Here is a 19,685-nt window from a genome sequence, read left to right as displayed (position 1 = left end):
TTATATAATTAAACATTTTTCTCTGAGGATTATCTAATGACTGATTTGATAAATAGATACGTAAATCTCGCTTCTCATTTTACGAAACGTCAAGTTTGAGGAGCTATAAGGCAAGAAATGTTAAAATTGATTTATTGATATAAGATCGATTTATAATTAATAAAATATCGCGATTACGATAATGATATTGCTCCTTCCTTGTTTGGCTTCGATGAAATGATAAAAGAAAAAAAAAACCCAACCTAGTCGCCACCCCAAAATTTCATTCATTCATCATGTTCTCGATGTGAAGTAACCAATGATATACTCACATATAGATCTTTGTCTTACAGCAAGTTTAAAGAATGAAATTCGTCTAACAACAGGTATCCATACACATTTAGAATCGTCAAGTTGGAGAATGGAAAAACCCGACACTCGGTCACTTTACTAACTTGGGTCACTTTACTAACTTGAACTGACTGACTGATCCGATTAAAACAATATTTTAATTAAATGAAATCAATTAATTTTTTTGGTTGCTAGTTTTCTCGACTCAAACTCAAGTCTTCTTCTAGTCGTCTTCATTAAGTTGATTTGAAAGAAAGCAGTGCAAAATGGTCGGTTAGCCGTAGCCTTCAGGAGCTGATGGGTTATATAGTTATGATGATGAGTTTTGAGTTATGTTATGGCATGGACGCTGACGCGATGTCAATGCAAAGTAAATGCTCAGAAGAGTGGACAGGGAATTCTCACGAGTCATCAAGCTAGCGTTTTTTAGGCACATTGTTGACAAAGACAGATTCTATTCAAAAGTTGTGCTATCGCGAATACTCCATGGCGCATTCACTTTTGCACTTCGCGCTGCACTATCAATCCAAAGAGAGAACAGCAGTGAACGTTAAATAACAAAGTATCAAGACGGGAACAGAGATTGAAAGACAGGAAAGCACAAACTCAAGATAGAAGTCTAACAGAAAGTTGGGAATAAGAGACAGAGCACCCAAGCAGTGGCAAAAGAAAACTCAAAAAAATGCATACACATTCATCAGACACTCTCGCAAATAACCCAACAAAATCTTGATAACGGAAACCGTTCGGAGAAATAGAGATCAATTTTATTTTCCCGAGCATCCGGAGAAAGTCACTTAGTTTACTTTTAACTTTCATGCCTAAGGAAAATCGATATGCTCATGGAATGCCCTTATTTCACTTGGGCTCTCTCTGCCTTTGGTCAATTAAAAAAAAAAATTGAATGAAGATAAAGCTGGCTGACAGACACTGACAAGTAAACAGAAAAATAAAACTTAAGGTGGCTTGACAAGATAAGAGTGCCAAAAGATTACATTCAATGTAACATTGCATCTTGCCCTTGCACTCTCAGTTTCAGTATCAGAGCAGACAATTTCTAGGTGAGCTTGAGTCTGCTTTTTCTGCGGCTTTGTGGACTGGTATGACACTCGGATTTTTACAATTTACACGCATTGCCCCCGCCTCCATTCCCCAGAAATCAATTTTTATAGACAGCTTTTTTATTTGTCACCTGTTGTAGGTCTGGTATTGATAGTATTTCTTTGTTATTCTAACTTACAGTGAAGCATGTCAGCTGAGATATTCCCTGAGATGGATTCTGTTGATGAAACAAGTTTGACATCCTCCCGCAACCCTCTATTATGTTTCCTTTGCAATGAGCCATACAGAGAGCCTTGCATTTTATCATGCTTCCACAGTTTCTGTTCAGATTGCCTTAGAGGGAGAGCTGTGGATTCAAAGATGACTTGTCCCTTGTGTGGGTAAGTATAGAATAGTCAAAGTTGTTCTCTATTCTCTCTTTTTCATTAGTTCTGGACGTTGATACTTCAAAATACTAGAAAGGTGAGGTCTTGATATAGATTAAGATTGCATGTAACATCACACAAATATAACAACATTATTTTGGTAAGAGGGATAGTACAGTATGTAGAGCTCATGTTCAGCGACACTCATAATTTTTATTGTTCTGTATATCTCAAAATTCGTGCTTGAAAACTGAACAGAATTGAGAGCTTTATTACTATAATTTAATTTATTTGTTCTCATACTCTTTCTCAGGCTTCTCACAGTTCTCAAAGATGGTGCCAATTTACCTCCTTTAGATCTCCTCCTCAAATTCATGGTTGAATCTTCAACAGAAGAAAGAGCTCAATGTGCCAATTGCGACTCAGTGAGTCTTGAATTTTTTTCATTTCCATTTTATGGTTTCCTGTAAACTGAGATCCATATATGTATACAGTGTTTGGATTAACTTTTGAAAACGGAATTATTTTGCTTGAAATACTTGTAGACATACATACAAATGTTCATTGCTCTTGTGACCTTTCATTGTATTTTATCTTTTTTCCAGAAGAGGTACTTAATATAAATGAACATGTTCATGCTCTAAACATTATCAATGTAATTAAATTATGTACATTTGTTATATTTGGATGTCATTTTGGAACATTTCCTTACACAATGTTGGGATATATATTTCAGGACCTGATATATATGTATGATCAATGAAAGCAATATAAAGCTTTGAATAAAGTTATATTTATTTTCTTTTTCCAGCCTTAATTCATTAAAAAAACAAAACAATTTTAGCTGCCGTGCACCCTGTCAAAAACCACAATAATGTCAAACAGATCTGAAAAAGTGTGTGAATTGTCACCTCAATAATGTCAATGTTTTTATGTTGTTTTTTTTTTTTGCTGTGCAAAATGTCTTGTTTATTGAATGGAAGAACCAATCTTTTATCAACTTTTTTTCTCCAGTCTTCTCCACAAATGTTTTTCTGCAACACATGCATGCAACCATTATGTAATCTCTGTAGAGAAGAGACACATCGTGCCAAAATGTTCTCAAGCCATGATATGGTGCTATTAACAAAACGAGCAAGGGAAGTCCATAAGAAATGCTGTAAGTGGATTGTTCTTGTCCTCGTTTATCATAATCTATGATTCCTGTGGCTATTTGGTCTTGCTTATGAATCAGAAGGTCCTGGGTTCGAACCTTGCTCAATGCAGAGTTGAGTCCCACGAAAAATTTTCAGACAGTTTTTTTTGTGTGTGGCTATGTGGTCTTGTGGTACGGCTCTCATCTTGGGGGTTTGAGTCCTGCTCTGAGTGATGCATAGTTGAACCCTTGGAAAAGGCTCTTTACTTACATTCTCTCACCGTACTCTGGTGTAAAATGAGTACCTGGCTGTTAACAGGGTTTTCTCAGTCCGAAAAAAAGATTGTAATATCAACTAACAGGTGTCATGTCATGTCCTATATTGTAAGTGTTGCTGTTGGCCAGGGACCACTTGTAAAGCGCTTTGAGCATGTTTAATGGATGTTGCGCTATATGAAAGCTCGATTTAATTTTTTAAATTTTTTTTTAGTCTTCTTTATCAAATGTATTTGCTGGTGTTTTTTCTGGACAAATTTTGAGACTTGTTTCGTCAGGGGAAAGACGTAATTGATAACATTTGGTTATAAATTGTCTTGTTATGAACATTTTGTCTTAAAAGTGGTCTCTGACGTCTGGAGTAACTCATTAAATTCTGAAAGTGCCTGGTTTGTAAAATTTTGGAACTACAATCAGACCTGTAAAATGTCTGACAATTGTCAGATTTCTGACAATATTATCACACTTTCTTTTACTCTTTTCATCATCATTCTGCACACTGTGTATGACTTTAAAAATATAGGTACTGTACGTTCCCATGAAATATTTTCGGACAGTTTTTTTGTTCGGCTATGTGATCTTGTGGTATGGCTCTTGTCTTGGGTTTGAGTTCTGCTCTGAGCGATGCATAATTGAGCCCTTGGAAAAGACTCTTAACTTACATTCTGTCATCATACTCATGTGTAAAATGAGTACCTAGTGATTAACAGCTTTTTCTCTGTCAGAAAATTGTAATATTGCCTAACAGGCATCTACATGTTAGGTGTTGCTGTTTGCTAGGCTTTTAGAGAGCTAGGGACCCCTTGTAAAGTGCTTTGAGCACATTTAGTGGATATTGCGCTATACAAAATCTCAATCTTTTTATTTTAAAAAAAAATATTATATTGAAAAAAAATAAATTTATCTTCTGCCACTTACAGGTCCATACAGCTAACAATTTTTTGATTAATTTATATTTCAGCACTTCATGAAGAACCCTATATTATGTTCTCATCTGAAAAGAAAATCATGCTTTGCATCAACTGTTTCAGAGACATGCGAATGTAAGTAGTGTATTAAGAGATATATTTTGTTTGATATATGGTGTATAAATCAAACATTGATCTGCTTTATTGGTTGATGTTACATAACATAATACACTCTTGTTTAGTTTGCTTTTTTAAAAGAAGGGGATGGGGAAGAACACAGTGGGTGATGGACTTGTAACATTATCATCTTTTGTTTTTCTTCTTTTAATTGCAGTGAAAGCAGAGGCCAATGCTTGGATTTGGAAACGGCATATAAACAAAGTTACAAAAAACTGGACATGAGGGTTCAGGTGAGTATTTTAATTTCATTCATTTCTTTTCAGGATATCTCATTTAATCGAAGGTGAGTTTTACTCAATGGTCGGAATTGCTTCTTTAAATCTTTTTTAAAAAGTAGTCCTTCACTTTGGATAGGATACTATCTATCGCAAAGTACTTTCCAACCAATTTAACAGACCCAGCTACCCAATCACTGCTGGGTTGACAGGGGGTCGGAAATTAAAAAAAAAACCCGGGATCAATCTCAGTCCCTTTGCGTGTAACATGCCAAATAAATATTTGCTCAGTATTTGACAAGTTTGTCCCATTGGCTTGATTGATGAAAAGAATTATTAAATTTGAAAGGCTTCAATCAAAATGATAAAATTGTGCTGGAAAAATATTAAACAAAACATTTTTTTACGAAATAAAGGAAAATCATAATTTGAAAATACATCATTAACTCAATGCAGTCGCGGAGTTATAGCCCCTGACACACCCCTGTGCCGCATGATTTTGTACTTTTTTATAGACCTCTCAATTTTTTGTTTATTTATATAAACATAAGCAGTCTTTTGTATCCAATAGATTCAGCTTTCATTTATCGAAAATGTAATTTTTTTCTTATAATAATAATAATAATAATAATAATAATAATAATAATAATAATAATAATAATATATATTTATTCATCCAAAAAAATGGAAATTCGTTTACAGACGTGGCATGCATAAAAATGTATAAACACAAAGTTGAGAATCCATGGCGACAATGTATACATATATATGCAAATGTACAACCATGTAAAAATATACAACCAAGAACCAATAGCAACACCTTATATATATTAATTTAATGAATTGAGATAGGCCATACCTCTGGCCTTTAGTCCGAACTTGTGAGTGTATATTTTAAAGATAGTATTTAATTTAAATCACAGTTGGGCATTAAAAATTCGAACACCATGTGGCAAAAATGAATTAAGGTGACGTGTTGTCTTTGTTTTTATAGATATAAGGCGACGGCTTAAGTATTCCATTATTGACATTTTCTATGATATATATTTTGAGGGTCATTTTCAGTTCTTCTTTTTTTTTTTTTCGGTACTGTAGACTGATCCAAGCTATAATTATCATCTTCTTCATCAGAAAATGCATGAATTACATCTTCTTCGCTGTCCGATCCATCTTCCATAACAATTTCTAAGGCTTCACTCGTATTGAATAGTCGCTTTTTAGACGCCATTGTGTGTGTGTTTACAAATGCTAGCCGTCGTTCGTCTCGAGTCGGAATTCGGATAAATTTAGCTTGGTAAATTAAGTTAAATTAAATCAGTAAAAAAAGCCAAAATTTTCTTTTAAATAAAGATTTAGAGCTCAAAAAATGTGGAAAAATTATTAAATTTTAATTTTTGTTTATTTTCATATTCAATCAAGTGACTAGTCTCAACAAAACTATCTAAAATCCCTGTCTGACATATTTGTCCGACGCGTCTACAAGTGGTGCTGAGCCTGTTGGACAAATGCGTCCAACAGGTCTCCATTGATAAGAAATTTCTTTTTATTATTCACCCATCAGATCTCTTTAACTGTGACAAATACTATAAAAAACTGTAATGTGTGTTGTAGCCTAAAGTACGCATTGTGTGATCTTCATAATATGCTATACCATAAAATTTTGTCTTCTCTTCCTGTTTGATAGGCTTTTAGAGAACTGCAAAACTCAGTTCGAGAGGGCATCCTTTTGTTCCGAGCCCTTCTAGATGAAATTAAGACAAATGCTGAGAAGGAGAGGTGTGCTATTGATGACTTATGTCAGTTGTTGATAGATAAAATCAATGAAACCAGACAGGTGCTGCTGCATAAAGTAGAAAGGTAATTAGCTTTTTGACAGATATCCATGTTTGCTCTTTTCAGTTTTTAACCTGCCATTGTGTGTTATGATTGTACACTAAAATGAAACTATTATACCATTGTGTGGGGGTTCGATCATGTTTTGTCAAGGAACATCATAGTGTTTTGCTGGGGCAAGAAATTTTATCTACCTATAATGGAGTAAAATGAATAATATTCCAAATAATAGCACAATGAAGTCAGTATTTGAGCATTGGGCGAGGTAACAAAACTACTAAGTTGTGAAAAGAATGAGGGAACTGTACAGTGGAGAAGGAAAATAGATAGTTGAGATATTATCATTAAAAAATTGAGTTTTGTATAGCGCAATATCCTCTAAATGTGCTCAAAGCGCTTTGCAATGGGTCCCTGGTCAACAGCAACATTTAACACGTAGGACAATAGGTGTTAGGTGATATTACAATTGTTCGGACAAAGACAATGTTGTTAACGGCCAGGTACTCATTTTACAGAATGGGAGTAGAGAGCCTTTTCCAAGGACTCAACTATGCATCAAGTGCGAGGCTCGAACCCAGGACCTTCTGATCCGAAAGCGAGTGTCATACCACTAGACCACATAGCCGCACATTAATTATCATTGAATATTATAATGAGGTTCGGTAACAAGAGAAAATAGAGGGTAGTCCGAATCTACCAGTTGTCCTGGATGGGAAACATAATTGATTTGACAGTTCAATCTTTTCACAAAGTTGTGCTCCTTAGTTTGTGTCAATTTTCCATGCTACTTGTTTTTAACAGAGGCATTGGCTCATTTTCGTTCTTTTATTATTTTTTTCAAACTCATTACTGTCATAATATCTCACACCGCAGTATTACAAATATTTTTTTTTTTTTCATTATTTGTTAAAGACTGTGTTGATTATGAAATCTCAGTTAAAGGTGGATGAAATAGCATTCAATTTTTATTCATCTATAGAATAATTTAATGGTTAATTGCATTTTTACATTTGTTCTTAAGACTTCAGAGTTTTTAATCACATTTATGTAAGCTACAGTCAGGGTCTGAATATCAAAATTAAGAAACAATTTTTGCTATGATTATTTTTATTCAAATGAATCATAGTTTCTCGAATGTTAGAGTTTGAATGTAATATTTTTGCATCTTGAACTACTTTTAATGTATAATTTTACATTGCCAAATTTTTTTTCTTGTATTACAGTCAGTACCAAGAAAAGGAGGAAACATTCCGAAGCCAGCTTGCGTCTTTGTGCGCCCTTTTACCAACTTTACAAGTACATTTGGTAGTTTCCAGTGCTTTCTCTGGATCAGCCAACAAATTCGAATTTCTCAATCTTGCTTATGTAAGAAACTTTAATTATAATTATTATCATTTATTATCAGTATTGATGATGATGATTATTATTGTTATTATTATTATTATTATTATTGGTAATAGTAGTAGTAGTAGTAGTAGTAGTAGTAGTAGTAGTAGTAGTAGTAGTAGTAGTAGTAGTAGTAGTAGTAGTCATTGTAGTTGTAGTAGTAGAAGTAGTAGTAGTACTAGCATTTACACTTTAGGTTTAACTCCAATTTTTTTCACGGACTCCTCTTTTTTTTTAGCTTGCTCCTATTTTTTTTCTCAGTTGGGGTTGGCAGGTATTAGTTAAAAGGTAATTAACAGTTTTCATAAATTGGAATGTATTTATATAAAAATTACCTTTTCAAAACTGTTGTGAGGATCGACCGTCAACAATCCACCTTTAGTATCTATTTACTTCCTTTACCTATAATCATGATTATAAGTTCTCGTTGCTGTCATATTTTTACTGCTTAAAACACGAATACTCTTATTTTATCACAATGTTGTTTTTGATTTCTCCCAAGGTATTGATGGAGCGTCTCAAATCTATTGTTCAAAAGCAACACCCTCTTCATCCAACTCAAAGTGGCCAGATTGACACATCTCATAAAACTGAGTTTTTCAAGTAAATGGAACTTTTCATTTTTGCTTTTTAACTGTTTCCCATTAACATAGAGTTCAGGGGTGTTTATATTTTACATTGTTGAGATTAGAAGCATTTATTTCCTCAGAGAGTTGATAGTTTGCCCATTATGAATCGTTTTAGAAGCATTTATTTCCTCAGAGAGTTGATAGTTTGCCCATTATGTATCGTTTTCTATCAACTTCCAAAATTATACGAAGCAACAGCTTTCTTTTCTCACATTTCCTCTCTTCCCACCCTTGAACATTTAATGGGATCTTTTGACTTCCCATAGTGTACCCAGGGAGGTCACTCTTTTTCTGTGTACGTCTAATATTCCCTTATCTCCTTTCCATGTTCCTTTATGTCATTGTACTGGGCTCAGATTACTTGGTGTACACTTCACCCTTTTTGGGATTCTTAGCTGAGAAAGAAACTGTCACAACTGCATTGCTTTTCTAATATTTGATATCCTTCCCCCCCGCCTCTAAATCATCTTTCTTTTATAAGCTGTTCTCCTTTTTAAGTTTTTAATAAATGAAGGAATTTCAGTGTATCCCTCTTAGTGAGATCTTAGATGGTCTTAAATTGGACACATTATTAATAGATTTCTCTTGGAATCTTTTTCGATTGAAATAGACCTCTTTCAACTGTATTATATATGTAATCTTTTGACTGTACCATCAATTTCTTTTATTTTATGCTGATATGACTTGAATGTGATGCAATTGCTTAAAAATACGAAAACATAAAACAACCCCCATGAACATAATTAGTATACACAAGTGTTATAAGATGTGAAAATATATATTGCATGGAGTATGGTCCTAATTTTAGGTCACCTTCCTCATATATATATATTTTTTTATTTTTTTTTTCAATTTTGTTTTGTTTTGTTCTTTGTTTCGTCTCTCTCTTTTTCACGTTGCAATTGCATGTAAATTTATTTCTTAATCCGAAAGTAAAATTTAAATAAAATTTAAAATGATATAAATAGAAGTATCATCCATGTTTGAAATTGATTCTATCCTCAGGAGTATGGAACCTTTGTTACACGTCCCCGTTCAAAGGTCTGCTTTAAAGTCTTCAACTACAACTTCTAACAGGTTTGCAATAGTATTCAATAACAAGCATATTATGTTCTACATACAAAATGAGCTGATGGTGTCTTTTCCCTATGGAAATATCAAGCTACTTGTGGTGATGTGATTTTCTTTAAAATCATAATTTCTGTCATTATTTATTAAGTCACAGCTGCAGACTTAATCGTTTTCACCAGGAGAGCTATAGTTGTGGTGCTTCATTGAATGGGTTGATAAATGTATGATATCAACAAAAATTCATGGTTTAATTCACTCATCACATGTTTTTGATGGAAAGAAAAGAGTAAGGTCTATTTCTGAATATGTTTTTGATTAGATCTCTTCATTTTAACTTGCTTTATCAGGGGGCGAAGTGGCTGAGTGGTTGATGGATTATCTATATTCCTTCATGGAATGGAAGGCGGAAGGGTTGTAATTTTTAAAATCAGTATTAGTGTCACATTGGCCATGTTGGCACCTCATTGCTAATTTTAAAAGTTTTTTCATGTCATTATCTCTAAACACGTTATCACAATTGAATCCAAAACAAACTTTGTGCATGCTCTTAAAACTATTTCCAGTTTATAGTACTATTTTAATATCAATGCAGAAACTAATAATAGTATGATTAGTATGATGAAACTTACTCTTGTCTACTAGATTAATGAGGAATAAAATGTTTAATATATTGTTTGACAAGTTATATATATATATTGACAAGTTGATAAATTGCTGTATATACAGATTCATTTTCTTTTCGGCAAAGTATTGAGTTCTATTAAAGTCTGATTCACAATTTTCTAATGATTCCTCTGTGCTGTTTTGTGTGAATTAAAAGAAAAGTCACGTATCTGAATTCTTAGTGCGATAATTGTTGACCAATACATTACATATTGTAGTCTGTTTAATTTTCTGTAAAGTAGGCTACAACTGTTCATATTACTACTATCCTCTTTTGGTATCCTTTTAGTGTAACGACTGCTACATCAACACCCAGTAGTCCAGCCATCCAGAAACCCACACCAACAAGACGCACCAATGGTCTGAATGGAGCCAAAGTCAAATTCATTGATGCCAAGGGATCCTTTGCTGAGCACTGTCGTGAATTTGAAAATGCTCATAGGGTAAGACAGTGTTGTTCATTAGGTTCTGAGTTTGGTAGCAGAATAAATGATAATGTTGTTAACATTTCAAAATTCTGGGCAATTTGCATTCATTTCCTTATCCTGTCAAACTTAGAACTAGATTTAGGGTAAGCTGTAGTTGAATTTTTTTTATTCATTTACAATATATGCGCAGGACTAAAACACCCAGTAGTTAGCCGGTTTGGATAAGTAAGTAAATATCATATATATCCTATTAAAGTCACACCCTTTCCAATTCAGTGTTCCTGACCAGCTGTGCTTTATGTGATTATGATGGATGATTCCAAGAGAATACTGGAATAACCCAGGCATCAGCCATAGTGCAACACTGCAAAGTGAGCTAGGGCGAGGTGACTTGCTCAAGGCCGCACAACGAGGCGGATAGTCGAACTCGGTACCTTTAGGGTACGAAGCAAAGACTGTATGTAACCCTAATCAAATGTAGTGCTTAGAATTTAACATTTTGGACATTATTGATATATGAATGTAACATTGATAAAATTGAATCATGAGATATAGGCAACAATGCATAATGTAATTGCATTGTTATAAATATTGACATATGAGGGCCTAATAAACCCACATCCTCCCCCTCCCCCCGATTTTCTTATGCAGAGCGTGTTTACGTCGTGTGAATCCAAAAGATTTAATAGTGTTCACAAACCAGTAACTCCCCTCCCTTCTCCGTACTAAGTTAGTTATTATGGACATTTTCCTTCAAATTTTTCCAGGAGTTTGTTTAAAGGGCAACACCTTTTGATGATTTATGAAATTTTACATTGAATCCTTACATTTCCTGAATACTTTATGCATGTACAATATGTGTGCTTGCATATTTCTCTGATGCTTTTTAATTAGTTTCACCATGCTCATTTTTTTAATCACAATTTTGCACAACTACTCAGCAATACCAACTTTCCATTCCATACAATCCAATTTGCCTGTTAGAAACCCTTTTGGTAAAAACACACTTACAACACCCTTCAGACATCAGCCAGATTCTCATTCTCACCCAAATTGAGTGGAGTTATGTGTATAATGTCCCTTACCCAAAGACATAATGGTTCAGAGTTTGATATATTTTTCAACTATCACTTCACAGACCATGCAACATACATACAATTATCATTTTCCATTCCCTTCTTATAGGACTTGATGCACAGGTTTGATCAAATGAAGACACATTGCCAGGAACTTCAAAGGGACATGACAATGCGTCGCTGCCTGGCAAAGAAAAATGAAGTGATGGAACTGAGTGAGCGAATTGAATTGATTCAAAACCAGTTGGATTCACATTACACCACCCTGGAAAATAAATCACCAGCATTGGGAAAGGTGATCTGCTTTTCTTTGTTCAATGTGGAGGATATCATGTGGCTAATAGTGTAAACAATATTTTAGACTTTAAAAAGAAAATCATTATGTAATTTAACCCCCCCCCCCCCCACCCCCAAGTTTTAATTGCTTGATTTTCCATCTAATTAAAGCAAAAAGTAGTTAGTGAAATTTGGTAACTTTTTTATTCATATTGTTTTCTTTTCTTGTTATCTGAGTATTTTTTCACTGTTCTCTACATTAGTCCATTTTCTCACACTATGATTAACATTTTTTCTTTAAAGCATAGTGTTGGAATGATTCTAGTTTGGTCAAATTTTAAGACATGACTTACTTGACTTAGATGCCTTTCGCGTCTCGACCGAAAGATCGGGTCGCCTTGGCTGTTTCCAGTATTTCCTGTGTGAGGTGTCTCCAATATTGCCGGTCCTCTGCTAGGGTTCTCAGATTTTCAAGGTCCCCTGCCGTTATGAGACTAATGCTTTGTCCAAGTGTTGTGAGGTTTTTGTTTAGGATCACAGGGAGTGTTGTGATCAGTCTTCCTCTGAAAAGGTTCGCATGTTTTTGGAAGTATCCCGACATGGCTTGGTTTGCTGGTATGTTTTTGTCCCTGCGTAGTATGTGACCGAAAAGTTGCCATCGTTGTTGTAAAATGTCAAGGGAGATTGGTCTTTCTTTTGTGATCTTATAGAGTGATTCATTTGAGATCTTTTTGGGGTATTTGATGTCCAGTACCCTTCTTAGCTGTGTGCGATGGAAGGCATCCAGATGTTCTTCTTCGGATTTTGTCAACGCCCAAGTGCCGCAGTTATACAGAAGTACCGGTTTTACAAGAGCATGGTACAGTTTCAGTTTGGTTTTTCTCTTTATTTTGTCACCTCTAATCCATACATTGGTGAGTTTACTGAGTGCGGCGTTTGATAGCTGTTTTCTTCTTTGTACATCCTCGGTGTCTCCAATTAGTGAGCCGACTTTCTTTGTTCTTTTCCATTCCTCTTTGTTCCTCGATATTGTTGTAAATTCGATTTTATTGGCATTGACTTGGAGGTTATATTTCATGAGGGTATTTTGTATGATGTCTATATTTGCTGGTGTTGATCCAATAAAATCGACATCATCTGCATAGGCGATTTCTCTAGACATTGAAACGAAATTTGTCAAAATGAATTTATTGAAATGCACCTATCGGGGGCTACTAATCACTCAATTTGTCGAATGACCATGCAAGTGTGTTTCCATCAATGTGCCTAAGTGAGAATAAAGTACCAATATGAATTTAGGATCTTTTGATGGTAAATTGTCTGTTTTTGCTTGATTGTAGAATTGATAAATTCATAACTAGATTTCATTTATTTTTCTTAGCACTGGGAAGAGAGTTTAGACAGAATACACAACGAGCAGGATTTGTATCAAGGTGAGTTTGAGTGTGTTATTTGAACCGTTCATCCTTGGCGAATGAAATTGAAATGAATTTCACAAGAAAAATTAGTTTTGAAGGGACAGAGATGATAGCATTAATATTCAAGAAAAAAATAAAAACTTGCTCAAGAGGAATGGGAACAGAAAAAGCTCTTTGCTTATATTGATGCACGATGGTGCAGTTTTGTTTGTGGTTGGATTGTTCACACACCTTTGAAGCATTAAAATTATTTAGTAATTTCATTTTGATATTTTGTTGCTTTAATAGGGGTTGCTGTTTTCTTTAGAGACAACTCTCTCAATATCAAAGGAAAGTGATGATGTAAGATATTGAATTAGCTAAATGTTAAGCTATATAGTAGTATGTAAATATTTGATTTTCATAGATCACTGTATCAACTTTGTTTCAATTATTTTTACAGCTCAGCTTCAGGATGTCATGAGGTTAAAGAACGAGAGTCAGCATCTTCGTATGATCATATCACAATTGTCCTCATTTGTGTCTTCAATAGCAGCTGTTACAGAACGATTGGCTCCAAAGTATGTTTTTGTTTTTTTATTATTGATACTTTAGCAGCCAATTGCTCCTGATGGGGAATCTCAGGATTTTGTGTCCAAAGCTATATTGGTTTCCTACAGTCGATTTCAAGTTAAAAGGCTATATTATAAATTGTGTTGAACCAACCGCAGTTAAGGGTCTTGAACCATATTATTGCATTGCAATAATGTTGACATTCTGATGCTCCGTCAAATTCAAGAGTATTCATATCAGTTTGTTTACTTATTCAAAATTATTAAAAGAAGAAATCATTACTTCAATCCAAAATAGTTATCTTAAACAAAAACATGTATAGTACATTAAGGTTATCAATAACAAGGATGTAATTTTTCTTTTTTTTTCTCCTATTTTTTTTTTTTATTTGTTCAAATTTTTAAACTTTGAGTTTTGTCATCTTTTTCTCATTATGTTAAGATCAGCTCTTTTCCGTGGATGAATTTTTTTTATCATAAGCCACCAGTATAGAAAAAAACACAACATACTTTTGTTGAAAATTTCTTTAATTAAGTTATTCAGTTTTCACTAAGTTTTTTTTTATGGTCTGAAAACCCAAGTTAATCTTTCTTACGGATTGTCCATTAAAGTACCTAAATTTGGAGAAAAAAAAATGCAGGTTTACTATATTTTAGCTCAGCTGCTACTTAGTTTTCCTTTGCTAATTTGTTTTCTTTATCTGTTTTCACAGGCTCGGCCAACAATGCCAGCATGCAGAACAAGAACAGCAAATGGTTTCTCTATTGGATGAAATTAATGCTGTCCAGCCTGACAGCAAACAGAGGTGAGATATTTTTATCACCGATGAATTTAGGTTAGAAAATTGAAAAATATCAAACATAGGTCAGTATTTTAAATTTATAAATTGATTTATATACAAAGAAAGAATTCAGTAAAATTATTCCTGGGTTATTGATATATTCTAGTGATAATTTAAGTAAATATGGCCAGGCTGCAGAGTGCCAGTATATTGCCCCTGGTGGTAGGGACATTGTTCAGCAGTTTAAGCATTGGAAAAGTTCACAAGTTTTAAAGAATTTGATCTTGATCTTATAAAAAGCAATTTCAAAATAATTTAGATCATTGTCTTTTTGTTTATGATGTTTTCAAATCACATCAGTCTTTTACTCTTGTTAATAGCTTCATTACTTAAGTTGATATATGATGTAAAGATAATATAAACATACATTATTTTTATGGTTTTCAGAGTGGATGCCATAAGAGATGCTGAGGAAGAGAGGCAGACAATTCTATCAAATCGAATAAATCCATTGGATGACCAGTTAATCAAAACTAAATGTCTTTTACGTGACCCGTCCCTCAGGGATAAAAAAGGAGAGAGGAGAAGAAAAGTAAAAGATGCTCCTTTGTCTTCGACCACAACGAATTCTGAGTCGTTAATCACTTCTGGCCCGTGTCTTCCAGATGAGTTAGATATAAATTCCAACGAAGGTTTGACCTTGAACCTGCCTCTTACCGGTGCCACAAGTAGTGCTCATTTAAGCCCTAATAGTACTCTGCAGGCAAGTTTGACTGCACAGTTGAATAAGAGCAACATTAATCAAAATATTGAGGACTATGTCAAGGTCACAACAAAAGGGGCAGTTGATTCATGTGGTACAAGGAAGGTATCAACAACGAATCCGGTCGATAAAAAACCCATCGCATATTCTTCTAGTCAAGACTGTAAAAAAGAGGAGACTGTCTTTGCAGAAAAGCAAAATGGTGACAAGAAACTCTCTAGAAAGGGAAGCGCAAGCAGTGTCACCAGTGCTGGTAATCCTGTTGAAAAAATACTGTCCCCACCCTCTTTTTCTTCGGATATCGATGCAGAGGCTCGTAGAAATCTCCTCAAAGACATTGAAAATGTGAAGAAAATTGAACCCATTGTTGTCATTACCAACTCAATAGATGTTTCCTCTTCTCCTGTCTTGTGTGCCATTGTTGAACAGTCCACCTTGTTGTAAGATAATGTGGTAAATTTAGAAATGTGGATAACAAAGTTTGAGATTAACGGAGTAGTTTTGCTTAATTATTAACGAATGGTGTGCCCTAATCAACCCATCTGAAGACACTGTCTTCAGCTTTAGAAAATTAAAGCCATTCTATAGAATTAATTTTTCACCATGGAATTTTTGTTGATATAAAGGATTAAGAGTAAAATACAGAGCTGAATTAAGTTGTACACCAAGAACAATAGTACTATTTAAAAAATAATTTTTTGGCAATAGAAAATTTTGAGATATTTTTATTTGTAGTCCAAAGTTTTCACAAAATTTGACTTTTATACCATATTCATATGTCAAACATATTCTTATATTTTTTACAGATTTTTTCCTCAAATTATTTCGAGACTTTGTGTTTCCAATCTGAGACATACGCCATAACTGTACTTCTTAGGAAAAAAAAAAATGTATGTAGTTAATACGACCATTCAAATGAAAAGTAAAACTTACACACTAAAATGTTGTTGTAGACTTCAATTTAGACAATATAATGTTGGTGGTTGGTTGCCATTACTGATATGATCCCTACACTCCTCTGTATCTTTTTCTGGAGTGCGATAACATTGTTTTACCCATATCCTGACGTGGATCATTTGCTGAGAGGACAGCAGTCAAATGTGAGTTCATGTTATCTTTGGGACAAAATATAAATATTTTACATGATTTTCTCTCTGGTTATTTATTTATGATGTTTATTGGAAACCATCAAAGTAATCCTGGTGATTATGTACAACAGGTAGTCTCGTGATAAACACAGATTGACTGAAATAGCCCTCTGTCTTCTTCAGTGACCCAAAATATTGCAAGTACCTCTAGTTGCTGATATGACTAGAACCAAAACAATAGGCAGCGAACTAGTTTGCTAAAATAATTTAATTTATCGTATGTCTCAGATTGGAAACAAAATACTACCAAATACAAAACAAATAAACAATCGTAAAAATTTCAAATATTCTATGACATCAACAATTTTTTTCCAATTCTATTTAAGAGTTCACTTTTTGTTTTGTTTCTTTTTTTTTCATTTTCATATTTTAATCTCAGTGCCAAATCAAAATAGTCCCGAGTAATCAAAGTTTTATTGAGGCGGCCGTTTTTGCCAAGCATCATTTTCAATTACTAAAATCAATTATCTTATTTCTTTTTATAATTTTTGTATTGTAATGCATGCAATATCTGTTTATTTACAAGGTGCACAAATATCGTCTATATGTTAAATGAGTTGTATTAAGGACAAGCAGACAATCCATGAATTTTTCAAAACTCATATTTGTATTTATCTTATTTTTAAAAATGTGTCCAAACAGGGTGGAGTTTCTTGACCACCCATTGTGTGCAAGGAGGTCACTTGCTCTGTCTTCTACCCCCCTATATCTGTTTTCGAACTTGCTTTCTGTCTTTGTCTTCGAATGAGATATTATTATCCTGGCTAGAGTCCTTGACTGGGAGGGAAACAGTCAAATGTATAGTATAGTTCTCTCAGTTATGTACTGTTACTTTTATGTGTTGAATATATAATGGTTTTTAAACATTTGAGTTTATTACTCTTAGCCGGATACTGTGGTTGTGTCTGGATGAGACTTTTTGGTGATCTCAAACTAAGTACACTGATGGTGTGCTCTTGGAATCTACATGTGTTTCCTATTTGAACCATTCCCCTTTGTCTTACTTTTTCTCGCATGCTTTCAATTGCAAATCTATAAATATTTTGACTATCCCATTTTCTTCCTTTTTACTCGCGCTGAAATGATCTAATTGTGGCGTAAGCGCTGTGAAACCCCTAAAAACATTAATAACAGAACATTAAACATTGCCTTTTAAAAGTAAAGTAATTATTTTGTGGCTGGGTAGTATTTTGTCACTTTTTGTGTTTAACTTCAATCATCACTAGATAGAAACTGGGATAAACTCTGGCTCCATGAGCCTCATGGCTCTGAAGGATTACTTTCTTTTTTGTCTTGACATTTATTTTTTTATTTTTTTCCTCATGGCTCTGAAGGATTACTTTCTTTTTTGTCTTGACATTTATCTTTTATTTTTTTTCCTCATGGCTCTGAAGGATTACTTTCTTTTTGTCTTGACATTTATCTTTTTATTTTTTTCCTCATGGCTCTGAAGGACTACTTTCTTTTTGTCTTGACATTTATCTTTTTATTTTTTTCCTCATGGCTCTGAAGGATTACTTTCTTTTTTGTCTTGACATTTATCTTTTTATTTTTTTCCTCATGGCTCTGAAGGACTACTTTCTTTTTGTCTTGACATTTATCTTTTTATTTTTTTCCTCATGGCTCTGAAGGACTACTTTCTTTTGTCTTGACATTTATCTTTTTATTTTTTTCCTCATGGCTCTGAAGGACTACTTTCTTTTTGTCTTGACATTTATCTTTTTATTTTTTTCCTCATGGCTCTGAAGGACTACTTTCTTTTTGTCTTGACATTTATCTTTTTATTTTTTTCCTCATGGCTCTGAAGGACTACTTTCTTTTTGTCTTGACATTTATCTTTTTATTTTTTTCCTCATGGCTCTGAAGGACTACTTTCTTTTTGTCTTGACATTTATCTTTTTATTTTTTTCCTCATGGCTCTGAAGGACTACTTTCTTTTGTCTTGACATTTATCTTTTTATTTTTTTCCTCATGGCTCTGAAGGACTACTTTCTTTTTGTCTTGACATTTATCTTTTTATTTTTTTCCTCATGGCTCTGAAGGACTACTTTCTTTTTGTCTTGACATTTATCTTTTTATTTTTTTCCTCATGGCTCTGAAGGACTACTTTCTTTTTGTCTTGACATTTATCTTTTTATTTTTTTCCTCATGGCTCTGAAGGACTACTTTCTTTTGGTCTTGACATTTATCTTTTTATTTTTTTCCTCATGGCTCTGAAGGATTACTTTCTTTTTTGTCTTGTCATTTATCTTTTTATTTTTTTCCTCATGGCTCTGAAGGACTACTTTCTTTTTTGTCTTGTCATTTATCTTTTTATTTTTTTCCTCATGGCTCTGAAGGACTACTTTCTTTTTGTCTTGACATTTATCTTTTTATTTTTTTCCTCATGGCTCTGAAGGATTACTTTCTTTTTGTCTTGACATTTATCTTTTTATTTTTTTCCTCATGGCTCTGAAGGATTACTTTCTTTTTGTCTTGACATTTATCTTTTTATTTTTTTCCTCATGGCTCTGAAGGATTACTTTCTTTTTTGTCTTGACATTTATCTTTTTATTTTTTTCCTCATGGCTCTGAAGGACTACTTTCTTTTGTCTTGACATTTATCTTTTTATTTTTTTCCTCATGGCTCTGAAGGATTACTTTCTTTTTTGTCTTGACATTTATCTTTTTATTTTTTTCCTCATGGCTCTGAAGGATTACTTTCTTTTTGTATTGACATTTATCTTTTTATTTTTTTCCTCATGGCTCTGAAGGATTACTTTCTTTTTTGTCTTGACATTTATCTTTTTATTTTTTTTTCCCGAGGTATATAAATGATTCAACAGTCTTACAAGATTCATTTTGAAATGAAAAACATTTCTAGCTTTTTATGACTATTGGCAACGAATTTCTCATACTGTTGTGTTGTTAACCTTTGACCTATGCTGATCTGCTAATGTTAAAACGACACCCAGATTAACCATAAGATTTGTTTTTAAAAAAAAAAATTGTCTTTCAACAACTTTTGTACCGCTTCCACCAATGTATATATTTTGTTTTGTTGAAAAATCACACAGTAACCTGATCTATGGAAGCATCATTGACAGAATGATACTAAGTCGCTAGAAGCCGTGAATTGTAAAAAGTAATCAGCAAAAATAAATATAACAGCTTCAAAAAGAACAGAATACAAAACATGCACACTTCAGGC

General features: G+C 33.6%; 1 protein-coding gene across 1 annotated transcript; it reads left to right on the top strand.

Annotated features, from left to right (window-relative positions):
* The first annotated feature begins 193 nt into the window (after nucleotides 1-193).
* Nucleotides 194-19,482, top strand: LOC144970283 (RING finger protein 207-like). The gene is made up of 16 exons (XM_078909757.1): nucleotides 194-365; nucleotides 1,573-1,772; nucleotides 2,071-2,182; nucleotides 2,772-2,916; nucleotides 4,130-4,211; nucleotides 4,411-4,486; nucleotides 6,156-6,328; nucleotides 7,528-7,669; nucleotides 8,193-8,293; nucleotides 9,325-9,396; nucleotides 10,343-10,496; nucleotides 11,667-11,852; nucleotides 13,215-13,266; nucleotides 13,694-13,811; nucleotides 14,516-14,608; nucleotides 15,032-19,482. Exons 2-16 carry the CDS (start codon nucleotides 1,579-1,581, stop codon nucleotides 15,789-15,791), a joined length of 2,460 nt encoding a protein of 819 aa, XP_078765883.1. The 5' UTR covers nucleotides 194-365; nucleotides 1,573-1,578; the 3' UTR covers nucleotides 15,792-19,482.
* The last annotated feature ends 203 nt before the right edge of the window (nucleotides 19,483-19,685 follow it).

This window comes from Berghia stephanieae, chromosome 4 (assembly GCF_034508935.2).
Source record: "Berghia stephanieae isolate SIO BIC M18660-M18661 chromosome 4, UCSD_Bste_1.3, whole genome shotgun sequence".
NCBI classification, from domain to species: domain Eukaryota; kingdom Metazoa; phylum Mollusca; class Gastropoda; order Nudibranchia; family Aeolidiidae; genus Berghia; species Berghia stephanieae.
The sequence above is the reverse complement of the archived record's forward strand: the minus strand, read 5'-3'. Positions and strand labels throughout refer to the sequence as shown.